At 37.3% G+C, this 24,490-nt stretch overlaps 2 protein-coding genes across 10 annotated transcripts in view; one reads left to right on the forward strand and one right to left on the reverse strand.

Annotated features, from left to right (window-relative positions):
- Nucleotides 1-14,776, forward strand: part of MAPK9 (mitogen-activated protein kinase 9) — a 52,457-nt gene extending 37,681 nt beyond the window's left edge. For 5 of the 9 annotated variants that reach the window (XM_089529237.1, XM_089529246.1, XM_089529217.1 and 2 more), the window contains exons 11-13: nucleotides 1,337-1,400; nucleotides 2,559-2,630; nucleotides 4,510-14,776. In XM_089529237.1, coding sequence (XP_089385363.1) covers nucleotides 1,337-1,400; nucleotides 2,559-2,630; nucleotides 4,510-4,652 — 279 coding nt within the window. In that variant the 3' untranslated portion in view covers nucleotides 4,653-14,776. Of the gene's footprint in view, nucleotides 1-1,336; nucleotides 1,401-2,558; nucleotides 2,636-3,307; nucleotides 3,378-4,504 lie in introns of those variants that run through there. The other 4 variants (XM_089529287.1, XM_089529277.1, XM_089529261.1 and 1 more) reach the window with 3 other exon arrangements.
- A 6,777-nt stretch (nucleotides 14,777-21,553) lies between these two features.
- LOC149321823 (rho GTPase-activating protein 24-like) lies at nucleotides 21,554-23,084 on the reverse strand. Its single transcript, XM_089517776.1, has 2 exons — nucleotides 22,780-23,084; nucleotides 21,554-21,791 (listed from the first exon to the last, which is right to left on the reverse strand). The coding sequence occupies exons 1-2, from the start codon at nucleotides 23,082-23,084 to the stop codon at nucleotides 21,554-21,556; spliced, it is 543 nt and encodes a 180-aa protein (XP_089373902.1).
- Nucleotides 23,085-24,490: the final 1,406 nt, after the last annotated feature.

Raw genomic sequence — 24,490 nt, forward strand, 5'->3', positions numbered from 1 at the left:
GCCGCACAGGCAATGGTTGGCTAACCCGGGGGCATCTGTTGTTATTTTATTTTTGTATTGTAATTTTAATACTGTTTTTGGAATTTTTATGTACTTTTAAATGTTGTGAACCGCCCTGATCTCACGGAAGGGCGGTATACAAATAAAACATTTATTATTATTATTATTATTATTATTATTATTATTATTATGGTTGCACAGTCTGTAGGCCTCAGTTATATTCCATCTAGTCCCACTCCTCAACCTTATTTTGTAGAAGAGTATTATAAACATTGCCTGATCCGTAATGGCTTGATGTCTTCCCATGGATTAAGAGCTTATCAGGATTTTTAAGAAACCATCTTAAAAATCATAGGGAGAGAGCATTAGAAAAGTGTTTATCTCAGAAGCAAGCTTAAGCTCTGGAGAAGAGGGAGAAGGAGGAGGAAATATAGTCTTATAACAGTAATGTATACAGTTTCAGTTTCCAGCTTACTTGAGATGTTTCCCCCCTGCAGCCTTGGGGTGCAATGAGAACTATTCAAAGAAAGTAATGCAAAACTGCAATCTATCTGGAATAAACCAAAAGGAAGACATAACTAAGTACCATAGGTAATTTGTGTATGGAGTGCTCAGTTTCCCACAGAAGGCCTGTGTAAATTTAAGGGACAGTTCTTGAAAACTTAAAAGGGAAACATGTCAAGGGAAGCATACCAAGTCAGTAGAACCACAAGCCTTCTGTGTGAAACTGAGCACTGAATTTAGGTTAGGAGTTTTAATTTTAAAAAGTATTTTATTTTTCTTTTAGTTGACAATTTGGTTTTAGGTGTAGGGTGAAAGAAGTTTTGTATTAGAGACTTGGGACTGGAAATACAAATCTAGTTTTAGAACCCTTGAAAAATATTCAGTACAGACTGTGGACTACATTGTAGAGCTGTCCCAAAACCTGCTATCTCCCACATAAATATGGAGAAAACAGACTGTGTTGGCAATTGTAGAGCATTGGATTATGACTGTGGAGATCAGGGTTTGAATCCCCATTTGGCCATGGAAACCCATGGCCTTCCTTAGAAGAAGGCAAGGGAAATCCCCTCTGAACTAAGCTTGCCAAAAAAACAAAAAAACACAAAACGCTTAGTTTTGCCTGAGGGTCACCATAAGTCAAAAATACCTGGAAGGCACATAACAACAATAACTAAACACAATGAGAAATTTCTAATATGCCTACTAGGTACAGCTATGATTTGTACATTTTGATGAAGCTCACACCAAAGACTTACCCAAATTGTTGATCCCCAGCTCCTGTTTAGTTCTTGTGAAGAGTTATATTTTAAATCTTGGGGTTCTTTTTTTTTAGCCACCACCTCAAATCTATGATGCACAGTTGGAAGAAAGGGAACATGCCATTGAAGAATGGAAAGGTAACCAATGTTGAAATGCTCTGAGAATATTTTGTTACAGAATGAATGCCTTAAATAAAACTGAAAAATAAAATATGTCCCTTTTACAGAAAAAAAATATTTTTTTGCAAATCTCAGTAAAACCAGTAGCTTAGTTTGCTGCAGTGATTGAAAACAGTATTCTACAATTAGCCAAATCAGTATAGTGCAATTATTACTGATATCCTGTTGATTTTTAAATTAAATTAATATTTTGTTTGATAGCTAGGTAGCCTGAAGTCTTGTTTCTGCTAGGGTGGAGTAGGCTAAACACTCAAAATGTTTGAAAGTTGACTTGCCTGTCAAGTTGACAGCCAAGTCTGCATTATAGTTACTTCATTTGTATTTTGGGTAGTTTTTGTATATTACTATGACTCTTATTATTATTTATATAATTCCATCTGTGTACAGTGTGCATGCTTTACAAAGAGAGGTAAAAGTCTCTGTACAAAAGTAGAATTTAGTAGGATTTACTCCAGATCACTCTATACAAGAAGCCACCACTTACCTGATGGATTAGGGACTGGAGGACTATCAGAAAGTAGAATAGGTTGAAAAGTGGAACTCAAGGGTTTTTTTAGCTTGCAAATGCATTTTGGCAGGCTATATATCATTTTTGAATATAGGCAAAAGCTAAATTAACTCTATCTATCTATCTATCTATCTATCTATCTATCTATCTATCTATCTATCTATCCACAAACATACTCTCTCTAACACACACAAAAAGTGGATGTAAGTGGTTCCAAGTGAGCCTCATAGGGAAGAAGAACTGATGAAAGAGGAGAACCCCCATCAAATCAATGGAACTTGTCTGCAATTTGCAAGCTTTGAAAGAACAAATCATAAGAAAGTGAGATGTCAAAAGGCCAGGGAACCCTCTATACGATACAGGGAACCCTGTATATGATTGAAGGCTTACTCATGTATTGATTTTATATGTGTAGTAGAGTTAGGGTTATCATATAATTAGATTTGATTCTGTTAACCATTATATGCTTTTATTCTGATGGCAAATTATATGACAAGAAATATCAAGTCATAGGCTGTTTTAAATGTTACAAGATTTTAAAAAATGATGAAAGTGTTCATCTGCTGTTTTCTTTCTTTTCTTTTCTCGTCCTTTCCCTTTATGTGCAGAACTAATTTATAAAGAAGTAATGGACTGGGAAGAAAGAAATAAGAATGGTTTAGTAAAAGAACAGCCTTCAGGTTAGTTATTGATGTAAAGGTCTGTTTTTGTTTCCAAGGGTTGTTTATGCTGTTTTAAATGTGTAATAAATCATGTCATCCAAATTTTTCTTGTTCCAGTATAATTTTCCCATTTTCAGAGTGTATATGGATGGAGTGTATTGGGATACTTTACCTTCCTAAAGGCTGATGTGAAAGAACATTGTTTTTATGCATGATTTAGGGCTAGGGATTTTGGTTCGCAGGGAGTGATTGTAGGGAATTGTACGCAAAGGTTCTGCTTTTCACTTTAAGCTAGCAGAAGAAGACAGGAGGACTTTCTTCACTACTCTGAGTGATATCTCTGGTGCAAGGAAAAGCATGCTCCCCCCAGGAGCAGCCAGATCCATCATGATGAGAAATAAAAGTAGTATAATTGCATTCCTTACTGCTTTAGCAGAGTAATTATGTTGATACTGAAAGAGCTCTGTACATAGGGAAATAGATATAGAAAAGCATCCCCTTTCCCCTGGTCTGGCAGGTCTATAACAATAATGGATGAAAGCATGGTCTGGCTTGGAGTCCAAGGAATGTAATGAGACAAACGTCAAGATTTCTTATACCTATGTGACCCAGATAATTTAAACTTTACATACATGTCTTCAACCCTTGTGTCAGTTGTACATGTGTATAAGATAACCATCTTGTACACTTGACAGGCACTCTGATAGAGGTATACTGCAGAGCATGTTTTTTTTAAACTAAGTGGATTTCATCATTCTCTTCCAGGTAAGAGCTCTTAGACTCTCATATATAGGATTGCATTAAGACCAGAAAAGGGAAAAAAGCCATTCCTTTTAAGGATTGTTTTAAGTGTCTATGCAGTCACCTTTCCACCTGCCCTGCTGTAGAAACCTTGAGTAGGACAGGAATATGTGAGGTATTTTTCCTGCCCTTGACTGATACGCTTGGTTGGAAGGAGGTTCATCCAAGGAAAAGTAAAAAAGCATTCTTTGTGCCAGATTCTGGAACTTCCTGTGTGCAAATTTGGAAGGAAAAAAAACACACCAAACAAACACAATATATGAAAGTGATTTTTTTTCTGTGCAAAGTTAAAATTTTGTACAATTGTACATTTCCCTTGCAAAAATAACATGTGGGCAGCACACTTTTTATCATACAAACCCAAAATCAGTCTATTTGTAGAGCATTAGGTGAAATCATTTTGACAACTGCATTAGTTATGAAGTTTGTTTGAGGAAGAAAAGAGAACATTTTGCTCATACATACCTGCAGTGTATCTTTCACATCACATTAGCTACCACTTCGAAATCTCTTCAAAATATTTTGCTTCTTATAAATTCAGTGCACACATGTGGGACACAGTGGCTCAGTGGTTAAGATGCTGACCCTGACAATTGCAAGATGGGCAGTTGGAGGTCCCAGTTGCATGTGATGGAGTGAAGTCCTGTCACTAGTCCCAGCTTCTGCCAACTAGCAGTTCAAAGGCATGTCAAAGTGCAAGTAAATAAATACGTAGCACTTTGGTGGGAAGGTAACAATGTTCCGTGCAGTCATGCTGGTCACATGATCACAGAGTCTTCTTTGACAACGCTGACTCTTCGGCTTAATAATGGACATGAGAACCCACCCACCCCTACAGTCAGACACAACTAGACAACCTTGTGAAAAGAGACACCTTCACCTTTTTACACATGCTTGATTCCCACAGCTATTTGACCGTAAGGTGAAAAAAATACTGTGTTGAATTTTCATATATATATATATATATATATATATATATAATAAATGCAGCTGTAAGCCATTTTGTTTGGAGAAGGAATTCTGTGGATCCTAAAATATCTATGCTTTCAACCATGTCTTGCCTCAGATTTTCTTATGCTTGGTTTACTTAGCACAGATGCAGCAGTGAATAGCAATACCAGCCCTTCTCAGTCATCATCGATCAATGACATTTCATCCATGTCAACAGAACAAACACTGGCTTCAGACACAGATAGCAGCCTTGATGCTTTGACAGGAACACTTGAAGGATGCCGGTGATCACCTCTGAAAATTGAACATTGGCCAAAAAAAAAAAATTCTTTCTCTTGGGCCTGAATTGCTTGTAAGTTTCATGGAACCAAGTAGGAAAAAAACCCTCCATGTTCTGCATGTTCTTCTAAAATAATGCCTGTGACTTTACTCAGTTGCAACAAGACTGTCTGCTTAATGTTGTAGAATGAAAGCAACTTAGTATCTCAAGGCAACACAAATATAGGCATTACTGTAACTTATTCTGTTTTGACTTATATCAGGTGAGCAGTTAAAATAACTTCAAGCTTAAAGGAGTTCCTGGACATTTGTCCAGACTTCTGAAACATGCACATAGTCAATATAATTTTTTTTAAAAAGCCATTATAAATGTTGTTGAATGTATATCCTCTTTCATATCAATATGATTACAGACATATGCCATATTAATGTATCTTGCTGGTATTCTCAGTACTGTAAAATATAGAGTCAATTGTGTTTGTGCATAGCACTCTTTTTCTTGAGGCCTTTTTCTCACCATCTCCAAATAATTTTGTATACTTTTCCATTGAAGAAGCAAACTTGTGAATTCTTGTTTCATCTATACATATGAATGTAATTCTGCTTCTCCGAATGTGCTTTTCCAGTGCTCCTATTTCAAGGAGTAGGTGGAATAAGTTTTTTAAAAATGGTAGTGTAGGAATTTTTCTTAACTGCATGATTTTATGAATTAGTGTGTTTTTAAAATAGGGCATTTGGTATTTTAAAAGTGTTTCATGACACTTGTAAACTTACTTATCTCCCTTTTTTTGTTTTGGCATTGCCATGGAAAATCTGATAAAACACTGAATTATTCTTTGTAATTGATCCCCTGAACAGGCATACAGATTCCTGCTTAGAAGTATATATTGTTTTTAAAGGGATCAATACGGTATGAGACGTATATGAATACTTTTAAAATTTGGATCCAGATTACATTAAAATTCAAAATACATTAAAAAGAGTGACTGTTCTAGATGCTGAACCACATCAGAAAAGGCTTAAGTTAAAAAGATTTTAAAAATGTAATTGCTTCCTCAGACACCTTTCTTTAGCAGAATTTGAAGACAAACACCATTCTTGAGTCAGCTTGGCCCTTTTCAATTTTTTTCTAGCTTCAAAAATGATTATGAGCCAAAAGCTGTCCACTAAGTATTTGCAAGGAAAATATCTGAGTGAATGTATATGTGGGCTAGCACTTTGTATGATGGATGGGATAGTGACTGGCAGAAATTGAGAGACAATCCTGGGTTGTTCAACTGAGATTTATCAGTAAGTCCAGAATGATGATGTTTGGACTGCCAAGGATGAGGGTGTGTCCCATTGGCAAAAAAGTCTTTGTTCCTCTAACAACCAAAGGCAAACTACATATACCACCTTTCTGCTCTTGCACCAGCACTTTACTAACTTCACAATCTTATACATGTTTTCTTAGAAATAAGCCTCAATGAATAATGGAGCTTATTTGTTTATGAGTGTATAGGATTACATCCTAATTAGTCTTGCAGTGTGAGCTTTCTCTGGCAACAACCATTACAGCAAATCTTTCAACCTAGTCTGATATGCTGCTGCATGTGCTACAACAGATTTAAGAAGTCTTTTCTTCTTAATTTGCTCTTGAGTCTTAGGGCTACTTCTAATTCTGATGTAAATTCATTAATATCACTTGAGAATCAGAAATGAACTACTGTCAAATGTTGTTCTTTAGATATGAGCAAATCTGAAGTAGCTGTTTATGGTGGATGTTAAATATATGCAATTCCTGACTTGATGATTGCTCTCTTCCAAAGCATGTTTACTTAGACATTTGATTAGTTTCATTAGAACTTAATTACAAGTAAATGTGTTGAAGAAAGTTTTTTAATTACTTTCCTAAACACATTTACTTGTAATTAAGTAAAGTTCTTGCATACCTATTGACCAGAAGTAAGATCCAGATCCATATTTTTCCGGAAGCATATGGGTTTGCTGACTTTACCTTTCTCTTGCAGCTTTTGCACAACATCAAACATCACTCTTGAATGTTCTTGACATTCAGAAGTAACCTTTCTGATGGCATAAGGGATTGCAGCAGAGACAAACTGGGAATAGAAAGCCCTTGTGCACATTTAAAACTAGTTATGTAGCCTTGTGTATTGTAGATACTATATAGTAATCTATTGTGTTTATAGCAGATTATATAAAGGAAAACTAATGGAAAAATACATGTCGACAAACAAAAAGAGATCTGTTCCCCTGATTGCAACACAGCAATGAAAAGAACAGGTATGGAACAAGAGGGAGGGAAGAAATGAAAAATGCATGGAACAAATGAGTTTATAAGATTTTGAATAAGATTTGTTTGACAGCTTGGCCTTTGCTGATGTTCCCTGGGTGGGCATTTTTACCTGTTTTCCTAACAAATTCCTGCTCTTGAGAGGGGAAAGGACAGAGACACAGTTTTTAGACCTCAGTGGTTATGATATGGCAAGATGTGAAAAAGACTAGCCACCTCTTGAGCTTGCCTGCTTCCCTCCTGTTTCTTTCTCCCACATGGCCAATGGAAGGAATCTACCAGCTTTCACTTCAAATATTAGTTAACCACAGTTGTCATGTGTCTGGTATGATAAACACTGGTTAACATAGGGCCGGAGCAGATGAGCAGGAAAAAGTTGCTTGATCTTGGGTTTTCTGGAAGCAGATCGAAACCCCACTATTGTCAAGGCAGGCTGAACACTCACAGGCTGTTCACGTAGTGTCAAGATGTGCTGCACAGTTATTCTTTTCCTGCCTCCCCACAATGCATGTGCACCATTGCACCACCTACAACCTCCAGTTATCTCCCTCTTCCTGCCCAGATGCCATTCCTGTATGACCTGCCACACAGTTGCACTGTGATGCACCACCTGTACAGTGTACTGGTGCATTGGTGTGCCCACTGATACATTGGCAAAGCACAACCATGGAGGCCCCCTTCACCCTGTTGAACTGTCTGGTTTGTGTGTGTGGTAATTACATCCATTGCATTATTGCCTTTTTGCTTTGCTGCAGTCCCATACAGATGTTGGGCTGTTTATATGCCTGGGCAATGATGCACATTTTCCACCTTGGGTCAGAATATCCCAGCTTCTTTTTGCTGCAGTTTTTAGCCCTGGAGCACAGCTTCATTTCACTTTCCTCCTAGCTTTGCCTCATGCATTATCTGGACACCCCACCTTCTAAAGAGGTTAGAAGCTGCTTTATGTGGTCAGTGCAGACTACCCCATAAACTATGTTGGTTTCAAAGGAGCAACCTCAAAATGTAGTTTCTGAAGCTGACTTGAGGAACTACCCATAGTTGGCATGATTCCCAATTCAGGTAACATGGGAAGCTGTGGTGAAACAGAAAAGAAAGCAAATACTTCTGAGTGTTGTCTCACCCAGAGGGATTCAGGGAAGTGGGGTACCATGTAGTTCTGAGAAGAAGCTAGGCTAATTCACTTCTTGCTCAGCTCTAATGTTTTAGGATGTCTTAGTGTGGCCAGAAGATCTTTTTGCCAAATGTAATCACCAGGCAGAAAATTACTACTTTCCCCCAAATGTTTTGAGATAAGTATGGCAAATTGTTTACATCTAGTTTAAAGATGCTCCTATGCTCATTTGAGTTTCACATCCTTTTACTTGTTGACTAAAAATTAGATGAAAGCTGTTGCAGAGTAACTTTCAGCAAATCCAAGTGTTTTTTTAACAATAATCTCTTTTGAAAGCTCTTTAAAGTAAATTATAGTAAATTAAATACTGAATGCTCAGTCCTGTACTGAACCTAAAACTGAAAAATAGAACTTTGTGTTTCTCTTACAAAGTATGCTTCAGCGTGTGCTTTTTTCAAACCAATTTCCCAATACAGATGAAGATTTAATCCACTTTGTCACAATTAAATAAGGAAAAAATATGAGTTACCATAAATTATGTAACTGTATGTAAGTTTACATGATATAACAGTTTCAAAGTTTACATTGTACACCCAGAACCACTATAAAATTGAATGCTGTATTGGGACTATTTTTTTGAATGCGAGACTTTCAAAGTTTGTTTGTATACTTTCTATAAAGTATATAGTCATTGGAGTAGTGTCTCTTTCTGTTTTTACTGTATTGTATTTCACAGTGACAGTTCAGCATGGGATTATCCCCTTGGTTCCTGGTACAAAATAGATACTTCTCCATTCTTAACCAGTGACTGAGGCACACAACAGAAAATTTGAGGATGGAGATGGAGAGAGTTGGGTGAAGGCAAAGTAATGATGGCTTCTAGTGAGATGATAAGACCACTGGCCTGTTTTAGCAGTTAACAGCAATCAGAGGTTTGTGCTGTATCAGTTTTCAGTGCCACTAAATTCAGATCACAAGAATTTAGTTGTGTCAATTAAACTGGACAACCATGATTTTTAGAGCTCTGCCCTGGAAACCTCTCAACCTCTGTTTTGATTTTAGAAAAGTGACTACTATCACATAACCTGTTTCTGCATTCTGAGTGTCTGAGAAGGGTGGAGGCAGTAATTATTAATTGATGTCAAAGAACACCCTGTCTGTATATGCTTTACATATTGTGAGACTCCTCTGATGAAACAATCTTGGGCTGTGCCTTAATTGATGAGTCTTAAAATTTTAATTCAAGAGAGCTTGCCTGTAGTTAGAAATGAGGGGACTGCAGTGTGTTATGGAATTTTGTACAGAGTTGTGAGTTGAATGTTGCTTACAAGGAAAGTGAAGAGGAAAGCCAGTGGAGAATAATATATTGTGGGTTTGGTTATAGTTTATTGGCAACATAAGTGGTTAATGCTCACATTTCTATATAGAGAATTGTTGGGACCTTAGAGAATCAGGCATCTAAGTACTTAATTTTAATAATGTGGGATGCAGATGCTCAATAGTGAGAGAAAACACTCTGCATATACCCAAAGGTGCATTCTGCATAATGGGCTGTTCTTTGTACTTAAGGATTCTATGTTGTAGTCATTTACAGCCTTGTCTCAAGGTGGAGTCTTGAGTGTACTTACCTATAAAGTTGGTTGGTTGTGTGCCTTCATGTTATTTCTGACTTATGGTGACCCTAAGTCAAACCTCTCATGGGGTTTTCTTGGCAATTTCTTCAGAGGGTGTTTGCCATTGCCATCCTCTTGAGTCTGAGAGAGTGTGACTTGCCCAAGGCTACCCAGTGGGTTTCCATGACCAAGTGGGGATTCGAATCCTGGTCTCCCAGGGTCCTAGTCCAAAGCCCTAACCATCACACCCAGTGTGACCAAACATCCTCCTTTTCCAAGACATGTCCTCCACCTTCTGGCCAGGAAGAATTCTAAAATGTCCTCAATTTTGAGCATGACTAAGAAACATGAATTTACATTTATATTAGTATTTGCAGCTTTTATTTTGTAATGTCCTACATTTTATTGATTATCCTACATTTTGTGGTGCCTTGTCCTCCTTTGCAGTTAGGATATCTGGTCACCCTAACTACACCATGCTGGCCCTCTTACCTAAAGTTAGGCCCATGAACATGGTAAAACTCACTTGACTGCAGAATTGATGTTTCTCAGCTATAAAACTGGACCTCTTTCCACTGAATGTTATAAATTTAGTGTTGATATGGCTTGCCTCTCTGCTTTTTTTTGAAGTCAGATTCTTGCATGAGTTCTAGTTATCCTTTTTGTGTGTGGTACACTTGAATCTGGATTATTATTTATCCACCATCATGTGCTGTGCTCCAGATAGGGTTATCAACTAAAAAAACAGCACAGGGCTTCAGAGCACATGGCTGTCTGAAAGATTCAGTTTCAGCAAGTGAAGCTTGCATGACAAGCACTAACTTCAGAAATTTGCTCTTCTGCACCAGTACGATAGCTCTAAACCCACCCATGCAAATATATACAATCATCCCTCCGGATTCGCTGACTTCCCATTCACGATTTTGAATTTCTGCAGGCGGAAAGCCAGGAGGGACAAAATGGCCCATGCGCCCATAACATGCATGTGGAGCCGCACACAGGAACATGCAGCCATTAAAAATAATGGGGCTTCAATATTTGTGGCTTTTCCGATTTGTGGGGTGGTGGTGGTCCGGAACAGATCCCCCGCAAATCAGAAGGGACAACTGTATTGCCAGTTTCTGTCTTTTTAGCTTTCAGTGTTTATTTGAACTACAGTCTGTGGTTAATGATAATTATAATTTTTTTTAACAAAAAGATAACAGTAAAATCAACTACAGTCCATTCATTTGTGCTGTCCATAATTTTTTGACCTAATCAAAATTCAAAGCAAAAATGTCTGACATACTTGGGTGGGTCAGAGAGGACAGAAGAGGACTATAAGGCCTGGGGGAAGGTTATGTTTGTTTTTGTCAGAATAAACCATAGTCTGTGATGTCCAAATACAGCCACTGTCAATATGACATCTTCCAAGATATTTCCTTGTGCCCTGTGTTGAACCAGCAGCCATTGCTCTCCTGTTTAAAATTCACTCCACCTCCTTCCTTGTAGAGGGGGCCGTTTTAAAATTATTGTAGCCTCAGGAGAGTGGGAGCTGAATGGCCAGTCAAGAAAGGATGGGAAGAGATGGGTAACAAGGAGGAATGAGCCATATGGGAAGGAAAGTGGAACAAAGCCATGTGGAGGAGGAAGAGGACTGCAACTGAAAAATCTCCCAGCACAAGCAGATTTGGGAGGGGAGGCAATGGAAGAGTTGGAGGAAGGGTGGAAAAAACAGTTGTGACAATGGTAGAGGGCGGGCTTGTCACAGCTGAGGTGATGTCAGAAATAAAGAAGCCAGAGATGGGAGACTTTGTAAAGGCACTGCAAAACTATTGCCTGACTTGGGGCATTTGAATACACTTTTCAGAGCAGCAACAGCAGCAGAACAGGAGGCCCAAGCTTATATGTAAGATTTGCACAGTGAGAAATACCCCTTGCCCTCCAGTACTTTCATAAAACTACTGTTTTGTTGTGGTTCTGTAGCACTTTCCCCCAAAAATTGTAGTTGCATCATAGACCTGAAAAGGTTGTGTACCTCTTAATCTAAACCATTATAAATAAAAAATATGAGCATAAAATGATGGGTGCCTGACTGTTTACCAACATCTTTTTAGGTATAGTTCTTTAAGCAAATACAAATCAAAATGTTATTCGGTGTGCCTAGTTCTTTCCTCTAGTAAACATGGGCTATGCTACAGTCATCCATTCATATCTATGGATTGTGCATCTGCAGATTCAATCATCCATGACTTGAAAATATATCTTTTTAAAATTCTAAAAAGAAAAAAAAGAGCCATTTTATATAAGGGACGCCATTTTACAACCCCATTGTGTGTAACAGGACTTGAGCACCCACAAATTATGGTATCCACAAGGGATCTTGGAACCAAAACCCCAATAAAAACCAAGAGCCCACTGTACTTCATAGGAGTGGTGAGAGCTTCCATGGTTGAATGGACCTTGACAATAATGTTATGTTAATTGTATTGTCTTATATATTGTTAATTGTCTGGATCACACTAAGAAGGATAGGACTCATTAAGAGAAAAGGACACTCAAACTTGCGAAGTGTTCCTTCTAAAATATTCAATATTATTCAGATAAATCAAATGATAAGATTATTCTTTTGACCAGTCTGTATGCCTTTAATTCAGTGTCAATTGATAGTGATGAAAAGAAAGAGGAATCCTAACACAACAGGGAGGAAGGCACCGATAATAAAACGTGATCTCTGGCCCATTCCCTTAATTTAAGCTCAGTTAATTTTCTAATAGCATTATATCTGTACCAGCTTCAGAACAGAAAATGTTTTAATTCTACCACTTACTCACATAAATAAAAAAAATAACTATTTCCATTGAATAATTATTAGGACTAAAATGTAAGCCTGAAGCATAAATTTGCACTGAATTTATTGCCACAAAGGAATGTTAAGTGTGATATAACATGCATCCCTACTATTCTAAAAGGTCTTGTAGGAAAGTATATTATGTATGTTAAATATTTTCTGTCTTCTGTAGTTTGGTCTGTTTAAATTGCTTCAGTGTTCGTTCAACTTTCTAAAAGTTATTTGTGTATATGTAAGTGGTTAAGTTTGTCTTTCAATCGTAAAATCCCATCATGACCACTATAGCATGCTCTGACATTACTATGAGATGCTTAGTAGACATAATGTGCTAATAGCAAGTTGTATTTTTTATCCTTAACTGCTCACCTGAAAAGGGGAATGAAGAGAATTGGCTATTAATATGTTTGGATTCTATACTCTACATATAATTTTGAATATATACTGAGTAGCTGAATGGCATTGCAGAAATGGAGTAGGTTTATGAACTGTTTTTACATGTGCCCTTGTCACTAGTTTGGAAACTTTACAAAAATTGGAAGCCCAGTCTCAATTGTGTATCTGTCTTGATTGTTTGTTGGCAGTGCTCTGAGGAGATGACTTCATGTGAATGTATGTATTTATGATTAATTATGCAAGGGGAGGTGTGTGTCTACTCTGCACAGGTCATATTAAATACATAACTGAGAACTGGGGGTACATTTTGGGAAGCAGTATAAATGAAGTACAGAGGGCTTCTCTAGGGAGATGCATGAAATGTCTCCCTTTGCATGCTTTGATGCTGTAAATGAAGAGAAGGCACAAGGCAATAGGGCTTCTACTGCTTTCAAGTAATATGTGAAAAAGCCCTACACACTTAGGTTTACACACAACTTTTGGCACTGTGCCATTTTATTTTGGATTAAGTTATCAGAAAAATAGCCTGGTTAAATCGAATTAAAAGGGCTTATTTATGTACCCAAATACTGAACTGAAAACAATTACTTTTACTGATCCATCTTTACAAGTCTCTTGTTGTAGAATGTGCTGCTTAATTGTAACCTTTTCATTGTGGTTACATTTGCTCCTTTAGAAACCATGTACATTTCAAGAGAGGGGCTAGGATTGGATTGCTAATTTAGGTTGGGTGCACCCAATGTGCCTTGACACCCCTTTTCCCATTGAATGACAGCCCATGTTCCATCTTATGAACTGTTTTATGAAGCTACTCTCAGATTCAAAAGACACTTACCATGTATAGGGAGTGTGGACTACCCCAAAACTCCACTGGGCATGTCTCATTCTTGGATTCAGACTTAAAGCAGTTAAGAAATAATAACATGGACCTGAAGCTTTGGGCCAAAATTTAGCACTCCAGGAGTTAAATGGAAAAATAATGTATACGTTTTCCAAAACTGTGCTAGGCTGTGCTAAACCATGCCAAACTGCAGCATCTCTAAATTGAGACGCTGATTGTACAAAACAAAATTGATGGCTGTTACAACATGTGAGATGTATGCTGGATGGTATTCTGTATACATGTCTGGAAACTTTCATCCAAGTGCAGACACATCTTCCTGACCATGCCACATGGAATAAAGATTCAGTCTTGCAGCAATATAGTTTATTTTGAGTGACTGGATTGTAAAACACAGAGGTGCAGAACTGTAAATTAAGCTAACTTTTATAAACACAGTATCAGTGCTGTCTGTAAAATTCTACATATAGATGATGTCAAGGTATGTAGTATGGAATTGGTCAGGGCTTGATGCTACATTTAGTGATACAGTACTGTTGGAGTCAGAATATTTCCTGTGAATGTGTGTACCTAAAGAACTTCTCAGAATTAATGTAAAGTGTACATCTATTGCCAGATACAGAAGGTGGATTCAGGTTAAATTCCCTGAGGTGTCTCCTCTGATCTTTAATTTCATTATTTCATCACAAATATTGTACCATCACTGTTTATACATTCAGGTATGAAAAACAGTGAAACAATATTTTCATGTAATTTTAGTTTTTTCTTTAGTACTTTTGTGTAAGAGACAAGTAAGAAACATGTCTACTATGCATGTTGAGAATTTTGTCTCCAAAATAATGGCAAGCCATCTTTTCATAATATATGTACAAGATGAGAGGAAAAAACAAACATCTCATTTTTGAGCTACAAAACAAATGTATTTTATATTTATAGTTGTTCTGACTGTGGATTTTGCTGCCATAACTCGTTAAGGATATTTTAGATAGATCTGGGTCCTATATTTCAAAATTTTATGACTTTTAAAGAATAAAATAGAAAAAATACTAGCCTGAAAGTAGTCATTTTTATTCATTTCTTGAATTCCAAACAACTGGCTCCAAAGCTGAAACTTAAATATTTTAAAGATAAAAATTGTTGCATATTTTTAAGGGTTCCCCCCCCCCCTTCTGTTATAGCGCTGCTTAATTTTTCTGAAAGAGTGCCTGCATTTTTGCACAGCAATCTGTTTTGTTAATAGTTTATGAAGCACTTTAGGATTCTTCTGGTCACAACCATGCCTTCTCTATGCTTTTACTTCATTTTTATATATTAAAACTGAGGAAACAGTCTGGTACAAGCATAGTATTCACATGTGGAGGGATTCCCACAGCACATGAGAATAACACTTTGCTCCATTCACCTGCAGTGCACATGCATGTGGCTGTGTGTATTGGCTCTCACCAGCTTCATCCTTTATTCAATCAAGGAGTGCAGCCTTGGAGCTTATATGCTTTTCCCAAATGGAGCAGAAGAACCTGATGAGGAAATAGGAAGCATGCAGAGGCCTTCCTTGCTCAGAAACAGCCTGGCATGCTCACTATCCACAACTTTTGCTTATTCTATGGAAAGAGGGAACTAAAACAAGGACTCCACAAGGATCCTTTTGTGCATTGGTATGCCCGTTGTGGTCTTTATTAAGTTCATTTTGCTTGGACTTGAAGGCTGGAGGTAGGAAACAGTAACCTAGGATAAAATATCAGCTTTGAAAATAACTTTTATGAGTTACAACTCAGTATAATAAAATGTTGACTTGGAATATATTTTTCTGAAATGTAAAGCTAAAATTCAAAATCAACTGAGCAAAGTGCTTTTAAAATCTGTCTAAAATCAGTGTGCACTTTCTTCAGGTTTAGCTGTGAGCTTCTTAAATTGATTTAAGTGAGTCTTAAATGCATGATGCCTTTCTGAATTAGGTTAGGAATAGTGCTGCTAGTGATGAGAGCCTTAGTTAGATTTTATTGTTTCCAAATTAATATTTAGCTATGCATCATGAATTTAGCTTTTCAGTATTTATGGCATACAAGTACCCAGATAAAGTTTTCAGAGTCAAACCCCTAATTGTACATGTTATATAGACAACGAATTCCATCTGTGATTAGCCCTGATTATTTCAATATTGCTCTCAAATGTGTGCATGAATTTCTGCAGATGTCAGGCTTTAGTGCTGAACTGTGTGCCTTAGAGTAAAATACAATGGACAGCTTAATCGTATTCTTCACATTCTTAATGAAATGAATTATGTACATTAGATTGCCCAAGGAGTGCATGTGAGTGAAATTGTATCCTTTCAGCTTTTTCAATGCAGATTCTACATTGAGGTGCTATAATCGTCTGGAGGAAAAATGATGACTGAAATAAAGGAAGAAATCTGCACAATTTTTTAATGACTTTTTGATGACTAGACTTTTTTCAACAAGAATTGGCATAGCAATATTGTTGACATTTTTATATACATATATTTTTAATGGTTGTTGATTTCTGTTTACCTATTGTGCTTTTCCAGAGTAATTCATTTTCCTTTTCAAACATATTGTGGATTATTGCAGAAAAGTGTAGATTTTTTAAACAAAAGGCTATTGTCTATTTCAAGTGTTTTATTGGGTAATGAATAAAAATTATTTACAGGGGCCAAACATAACTAGTAAATTCAGAAGTGTCATTTAACTAATTTTGGTCAACCGAGTATTTTTTTTTAAAGACAATAGGCAAAACCATCCAGTCCAAAACACCATTCTAAGATTTTTAGAGGACCTTTTAAGCATGTTTCAAGTACTTTTCCCCTCTAGTAGCACAATATATAGTTTCAATGCTTAATGTCGGGCTAGTTTTTCTGGAATGTCTCCACTGCTTCCCAAAGGCAGGCTCACACAATCTTAGACTGTTGTTAGTCCCATGCTAATTCCAAGAGCTGAATACACTGTGTGTGGCACATTCAAGCAGCCACTTCACTATGGATATATTTTTAACTTCTCAATGTGACTGTGAATTGAAAAGAAGTCCCAAAAAGTAGTTGTGTGAATCACTCTGAAAACTTAGCATTGTCGAAACTGAGACAGAGTCACATTAGGTTAAGACAGTCTTAGGCCAATGACCCTACTTTTGCTAATTTTAAATACAGTGGTCCCTTGGCTTACGCGGGGGATCCGTTCCAGACCCCCCCCCCCGCATAAGCTGAATAACACGTAAGCTCAAGTCCCGTTTGATTGAATGGGGCTCGTGCTTGCAGCGTGGGAGAGTGAGCACGCCATGGGCGCACACACCATTCTCCCGTCGTGCGGCTTCCGCATAAGCTGGCAACCACCTTGGGGCATCCACCTATAGCGCGGGCACACTAATACAGCTACATTTTTGTTCCGGGCAGAATGCATTGGAATCATCTCTTGCACAAATCCAGTCAAATAACTTTAGATAACGCTCATTAATTTAAATTTTGCTTATACAGGAGGTCCCAGTATATTATGCTTATAACCTGAATAGGTGAACTGTCAAGTGATCTCAGTTTAAAAAGTCAATTTCAAACATGGCCTTCCATTGCTTTGTCATGTCTGCCTTGGTATAAACTTTTCAGATTCCCCACCACCCCCATAAGCATTCATTTTTCCCAGTATTGTTTATTCCCTGTAAAAGTGTGTTACAGTGTATGTGCCTATGTTGAAATAATTATATATACAAATTATCACAGAAAATAGCATCAAGCCCTAATATTTGTTTCATGTTTGGAGTCCTTGGCTGTCATTTTTGTCAGTTTGCAATGTGCTTTCAGACAAATCCTTTGAAGTCTAAATGTATAGATACATGAAGTGGCCTGTTCTGCCTACTAAATGAGGCTCTTGACATATTTTATTCTTGATGCTTATGCAATAAGAAAATGTTCTGTGGAAAATGAAAGTGAACTATTTTGTATCATAGTAATGTCAAAAAGATTAGTTGCCTCCCCCAATACAAATCGACTTTTGAAAAGAATGTTACGATAGCAAAAATTTAAATATTAGCTTTCAGTGTTCAAGTTTGGTTTCTGTCCTACCCACCAGTAGTATTGTCTTACAACATCAATATTAAAAACACTGTAAACTGAAATAAATGTGGATGATGTGTATATAAGAATTCTGGCTTACTGTTCTGTGTGTACTGAAATTATTATTATTTTAAATGGAACTACAGAGGCAAATACGTAAGTAATTTTTAAAAGGTTATTTTACATAGAGCCTGCCCTCCATATCCACAGAGTCAGCCATCCATGGCTTGAAAATATTCTACAAATTCCACAAAGCAAACCTTGATTTTGCTGTTTTGTATGAAGGATACCATTTCCTAAAGCCACTGTATATAATGGGACTTAAGCATCCACAGATTTTGGTGTCCACGGGGGATACCTGGAACCAAACCACAGCACATACGAAGGGCCCACTGTACTAGTTTTAAAAGTGGTAGAAAAACCTCGTTCAGTAAGAATGAGAAGACAAATGTCACAATAGTCATAAATATTTTGAGATGTAGGCTGTGTGAACTTTCCCTTGCAAGTCCTAACATTAAATAGAATGGAATTTGTTTTATACCTAAAGCAAGCGAATTTAGTTGCTTGAGCCTGTACAAAAACCCATACAAAGTCTTTTCCTGGTTGTCACAAAAATTGAGTTTTTCTTGTTCAGAATATAAAACAGGCAGGAGAATAGCATGAAGCATTTTTTTTGGGGGGGGGGCTGTGGCAAAATTTCTCATTACACAGAGATCAGCAAAATGCAAGTTTATTACAAAATGGAAAATATTTAGTCATTCCAGAAAATAGATCAATATATGTCAAACATAGTAGGAAAAGAACAGACCTTTGAACTCAAGAAAAATCCTTAATCCTGTGAGCCTTGACATTTATTTTTCAACATGCTCAGAATCTAGCTGGAAAGTAATGAAAAAAGAAAATTCTGGGAAAACTTGTTTTGTACTAAGCTTCATGCTATGTAGATGAGCTCTGTTATACAAAATGCCTCCTTTTTTCCTTGGATAGTTCTCCATATAAGATGAAGCTGTTTTTAGGATACATCATCCCAACCTGTGTCATATTGACAGCTTCAGACTTCCTTGTAAAGCTGGGTTACTGCCATACTTTCTTTTGTTTCTTGAGGGACTGCCATTCCTCCCTACTCTGTCTTTTTTTCTATTGATAACTTAGTTTTAAAAGCCTCTGACAGTGATGTTCCTTTTTCAAAAGTCTTTTTACACTTGCCCAATGCCCTTTTCTTCCTCATCCTCTGTCTAGGTGAAAGTATTTTAGCGGACTCATTTCAAAAATGAAGGAGGGATGGAGAAACACAGACTTTTGGTGTAGGATTGCAGCAGTGAGAAAGAGTAGGATTCTATACTATCCTAGTCTGCATCCACATTGCAGAAATAATCCAGGTTTAACTGCCATGGCTCAGTTCTGCAAAATTCTGGGAAATGTAGTTTGTTGAAGCACCAGAGCAGGCTAAATATCTCAAGAAACTATAGTTCCCAGAATTCCATAGCATTGAGCCATGGTAGTTAAAGTGGTGTCAACCTGGATTATTTCTGCAGTGTTGATACAGTTTGGGTGTTGCTATATGTGCCTCCAGAATCCCTTACTGAGCATGTATGAATAACCAAATAGAGGAAAGAAGAGACCAGCTAACATTGCCTAACCAGCTACCCCCCATCATATTAAAAAGAAAGACAGAAAGAAAGAAAGAAGTGGTTTAGCCCAGTGGTGTCACTGGCGGAGGGCACCATTCTATGCACCACAGCAGCGAGATGAGGAGAGTGCCCTTTTGGCCCACTCCTGGAAGCCCTGACCCGCGCACCAGGTGACATCCTGGGCAGGGAGTCCACTGGTTTAGGCACCAAAACAGAAATCATAAGAAAAGTGGAATTTACATGCGTCCCTAGCTGCATTTTGAAAGAAGCTTTCAAATGGACTCTAGAAGATTCAAAATGTTTTAATTAACGTATATGCAAGTTTCACCTGGCCTGGTTATTTCTTTTTCTGTGGGCATATTGTTTTGAATTTTAAAAATTGCTAAAACATGCCAAACTGTTCTTCTATTTTGTGGAATAGAAATCACTCCTATTCTTTCCATGTTATTTCTGCCTCTGGTACCAAATTTTCTGTTAAAGAAGTAATGCCCAGGAACACATCTACTTCATTAACTGAAATATACTTTCACTTTAGAAATAAGCTAGTTAACAAATGTTTCCATCTCTTTCTTATAAAATTAATGAAAGTACTGAAACTGATCAGTAAACCCAGCTAATAAAGAGAACCATCTCTCACCTTTTTAAGTCTCGCAGTGCACTAAGCTGTACTTATTGTCAAATAAAAACTGCACTGTGCTCCATTCTCCACAAAGGAGATTTCCATGTTTGGACATCATGACGGAAGGGGTTATAAACCTATAGTTTGAGGATCTGATATTCTGAGGCATGTCGAGAAAATGAGTGGATGGCAGTGTTGCTGTGCCAATTACATCTGGCATGTCAATGCAGGGAAGCTGTCCAGCCCATTTGTTTGTAATGAAAGAATTCATAGAATCATAGAATCGTAGAGTTGGAAGAGACCGCAAGGGCCATCCAGTCCAACTCCATGCCATGCAGGAACTCCCAATCAAAGCATCCCCGACAGATGGCCATCCAGCCTCTGCTTAAAGACCTCCAAAGAAAGAGACTCCACTACACTCCGAGGGAGTTTGTTCCACTGTCGAACAGCCATTACTGTCAGGAAGTTCCTCCTAATGTTGAGGAGGAATCTCTTTTCCTGTAGCTTGCATCCATTGCTCCAGGTCCTAGTCTCTGGAGCCGCAGAAAACAAGCTTGCTCCCTCCTCAATAAGACATCCCTTCAAATATTGAAACAGGGCTATCATATCACCTCTTAACCTTCTAGAGAGTACAGGAGAAATCTTCTTTGGAGCTCAGTTAAAGCCTCACAGAGTTTTCAGTATTTTTCTCTTCTTTTTCTTAATTAGATAAATATATTATTTTTTTTAAAAATCCATCCACTTGAACAAAGGTATCTTTATTGCTCTCTTCCTAAATCTATTCACCCATTGTTTTAACCTGTTTTGGTTTCAACGTTACAATATTTTTTAAAAATAGGTGGTCTGGGTTTGATGACTGTCTCCCTTCTTAGTCTGAATATAACTTTGAATAGTAGCCTCACCATTTTGAAAATGTATCTTCATTCTCCCTCTTTTCCAGTGTTTCCAGCATACTATGACTACTTCAAGATTGGCCAGTGCATCTGTATCAGTAATGAATCACATATATAGTCTGTTTAACTGTCTTATTGTACCTCGTGTAATATGTTAAATGAATTGCAAAAGCCTAGAAACTGATTTCCCTTTTCAAAGTCATTCCCAGCATTCTGTCTTCTACTTTTTTCTTTTAGTGAGTCCCCAGAGTGAGAGATGCTACAACTTTGTCTTCTTTCCTATACCTCTTTTTTCTAACATCCCTTGGCATTTGCTATTTTTCTAAAATCTGCTGCATTCTAATTCTTCCTCCCATATTACATGTCTTCCCTCTTTCCTAAAGCATCTTCATCCTGAAAACCTACATCATTGCAGTGAATAATCCCAATTTCTACAAACACTATGCATCTTAAGCAATGGCTGGTTAAAATGAAATAGTTAACTATTTCATATCTAAAATAAAAGCAAGAAGAATTTTTATAATGCTCTGATTATGTTGCTCTAAAAAGAAAAAGTTCAAGATTTTTACCTCTTGCTTTTGAATTACAATTAGAAGGCATTATTTTATTTCCAGACCAACTAGCACCTAAACATTTTGGGCAACTTGTTCTGGTGTCTTTATTTCATTTGCCAGTTCTCCAAAAGTATCAAAAAATTCTTCCATTTCCTTCTGAAGCGTTTCATTCCTTCTCTCTGCATCTTCATGTGCCCTCTCTGCATTGCGCATTTTAATTTCCACTAAACGATACCACTTCCGTTGCTGACCCAGTTTTGAATGCAGATCCTTAATCTCTAACTGTAATTCTTTATTCTGTTGCTCCAGGCTGTTGGCATAAAAACAGACAGTGGTAGTTTTCCACTTTGCAGTCCTTTCCTTGTCTTTATTGTGAGATACAGTTATTTCTGAGAAAATGTGGCATTACAAGTACTTTCATTTGAAGTGCTAACTAATGAAATAGGAAACCCAACCTGGTGAAGTATATGTATGCCCTCCAGACATGTGATAATCCAAGCCACTAGTTTGATATCTGTATCCAGTATGCTTATTGCTTTTGCAGTCACCATTGTCATACTGTACATTGATTTCTTGTCCAACTTGAACACTGCAAGGGTACATTGGGCATGTCACTAGTACTCCACCTCTTACTGCAGAAAGCAGTGAGTTTTAAGCAGATGAAGAGTAGTGAAAATCTAATAATAATATCCTGCTTCTGCTGCTGTTTTACATCTGGTCAACCAACCCTCTCAAACTTGCATTCAGTGCATGGGAATTATAGATGACATTTTTCTTGTTCGGTTCTTTCTGGAGGAAATCTTAATCATAACTCTGGCTTTAAAGGGTAAAATTTGGTCACTCTAACCGAACCTTTAAAAGTCATAGTTAAAACTAGGGAAAATAGTCAATGTATATACCATACAGTTGGCACTCCTTATCCACAGATTTTTTATCCATGGATTCAAGCATCCATGGCTTGAAATATTTTTTTTTTAAATATAAATTCCAAACAGCAAACTTTAATTTTCCATTTTATATAAGGGGCACCATTTTACTGTGCCATTGTATTTAATAGGACTTGAGCATCCACAGATTTTGGCATCCATGGGGATTCCTGGAACCAAACCCCAGGAGATATCAAGGACCAACTGTAGTTATTTTAGTGGGTTTTCAGTGCCAATTTGCCCATTTAACTCAAATCAATCTATGGTATACCTAGTAGTTAAGTCAGTATTAAGTCCTTGCCTTTCCATTGCCGTAGCTAGCAACCCGAAGTGGGAAAACGGTCATAGGCATTTCATCAGCTGAATTTTTACCTTAAAATCCTAGCTTCGTACTCTGCCTTCTGCCGGGCCATCTGCTGCTTTAGACTGACAAAGTGGCAGTGCAAGGAACTTTGGCTTGCTGAGATGCCATTGTTGGGACCTTCTTTACAGTTGTTCATCTGGCCTTGTTCCAAGCTGTCTTGATGCTCCAAAATGTACTTTGTTGCTGTGCTTGTTTCTACAGGATCTTCTGTGCGCTTGGCACTGCTAAAAAATAGATCATCTTCATACATCAAGTCATCTGAGCAGTTCTTCCATGAGAGCTCAGTTGTTTTGTTTACTTCCTTTAAGCTCATTGGACAAGTACATTCAGCTTAGTTCTAGGTGAGAAGTGGTTTTGGTTTTGCGTTTTCCTGTTTCACTCCAGACTCCGAAACTTCCCATCCTAGCTGCAGCTGTCTGAAGCTTCTCAAGTGCTTGGAAAGAATCCACTTTATTGGAGCCTGGGTCTTGTTTCATTTCCAGACTCTGTCCTTGGTATGGAATGGGAAACGCCTCAAGTTGCCGTGCTTCACATGTCTTCTTGCAGTCAGGGCTTGTGCCTTCCCCATCAGAGACACTGCCTTCTTTATTGCCCTTATTTTCTTTATAATGTTTGACAGACATGGGTGGAAGGAACACTGACTGAATCTATGAATTACTAATTGATTGCTTGTTAAAGATTCTGGCAAGCTACTCTTGGATGGCATGCAGCTACAGCCCAGAGGGAGGAAGCAGTGAAAGTTATGGGTGTACTTGTGGATTCTCCTCCATAAATACAAGCTCCCTGTGTCTTCTTTCACAGACAAGAGCATTATAATAAATCTGTTCTGCATTTGCTATTATTGGCTGGCATGAAAGAATTGAATTATGGGGAACAGTAGTTGGTAAGAACAATTTCTGACTTTGTCTCTGAGATGAACAGTTCATTACCTTTATTATGTCACTATAAAGTTTTTGGGCAAAAACCAACAAATCAAACAGAACAAGCATATTGTAAGACAGAAATCATAAAACAAAGAGGTCACAAATAAAACATATTTCTTCCATACACATTAAAACAAGCCTTTTCTGTAATATTGCTCAGGCAGCTTTCTGCTGGATATTCTGTTTTTCCCTGGCACAAACTAACATCTCTACTTGAAGGAATGGGTCCCTATATTTCCTTGTACACAGAGAAGTGAAATAATGGTGTAAATCCTCCACTACTCTCACTTGACTTCCATTATCAAAACTTCAGTTGGACAGGTCTTGCTTATAATAGTTATCCAGTTCATTTTCTGGAAGCAAAACATCAATGTTGTTCTGCTTTGACATTCAGAGAGAGTTTTAGAAGTTATTTTCAAAGTCCTAATCTCAAACACATTATGGCATGGAGGAGCCTTTCTTTCTTTTTATTTGATTTGCTAATGAAGATCAAACTGTATATATATGTTATTCAGTCTGTTTTGTTATTGATTTTATCTGTATCTGACATATTAGCTTGTTTGTTTATTTATTTATGTCCTGTTTTTTTCCAGCTTGGGACTCAAGATAGTTTACAACAGTTAGAACAAACATAGTTAAAAATTAACAGCATGTCAAAGTTAAAAGCAGTTAAACCATAATGAAATTATAATCAATTAAACCTAATTACAAAAACAACACATTATATATTTATACTATGTTCAGCACATTAGACAGTGTCTAAATACGTGAAAGAGAATTCATAATTCCGAATATA

This window comes from Sceloporus occidentalis, unplaced genomic scaffold, assembly GCF_023333645.1.
Source record: "Sceloporus occidentalis isolate IW3139 unplaced genomic scaffold, rSceOcc1.0.p SCAF_1, whole genome shotgun sequence".
Taxonomy (NCBI): Eukaryota; Metazoa; Chordata; class Lepidosauria; order Squamata; family Phrynosomatidae; genus Sceloporus; species Sceloporus occidentalis.

Coding starts and splice junctions, on each gene's coding strand:
- LOC149321823 (XM_089517776.1), bottom strand. CDS start 23,084: ATGAGCTTAAAGGAAGTAAACAAAACAACTGAGCTCTCATGGAAGAAC. Junction 21,792..22,779: donor TACGAAGCTAGGATTTTAAG/GTAAAAATTCAG, acceptor TTATGCCAACAG/CCTGGAGCAACAGAATAAAG.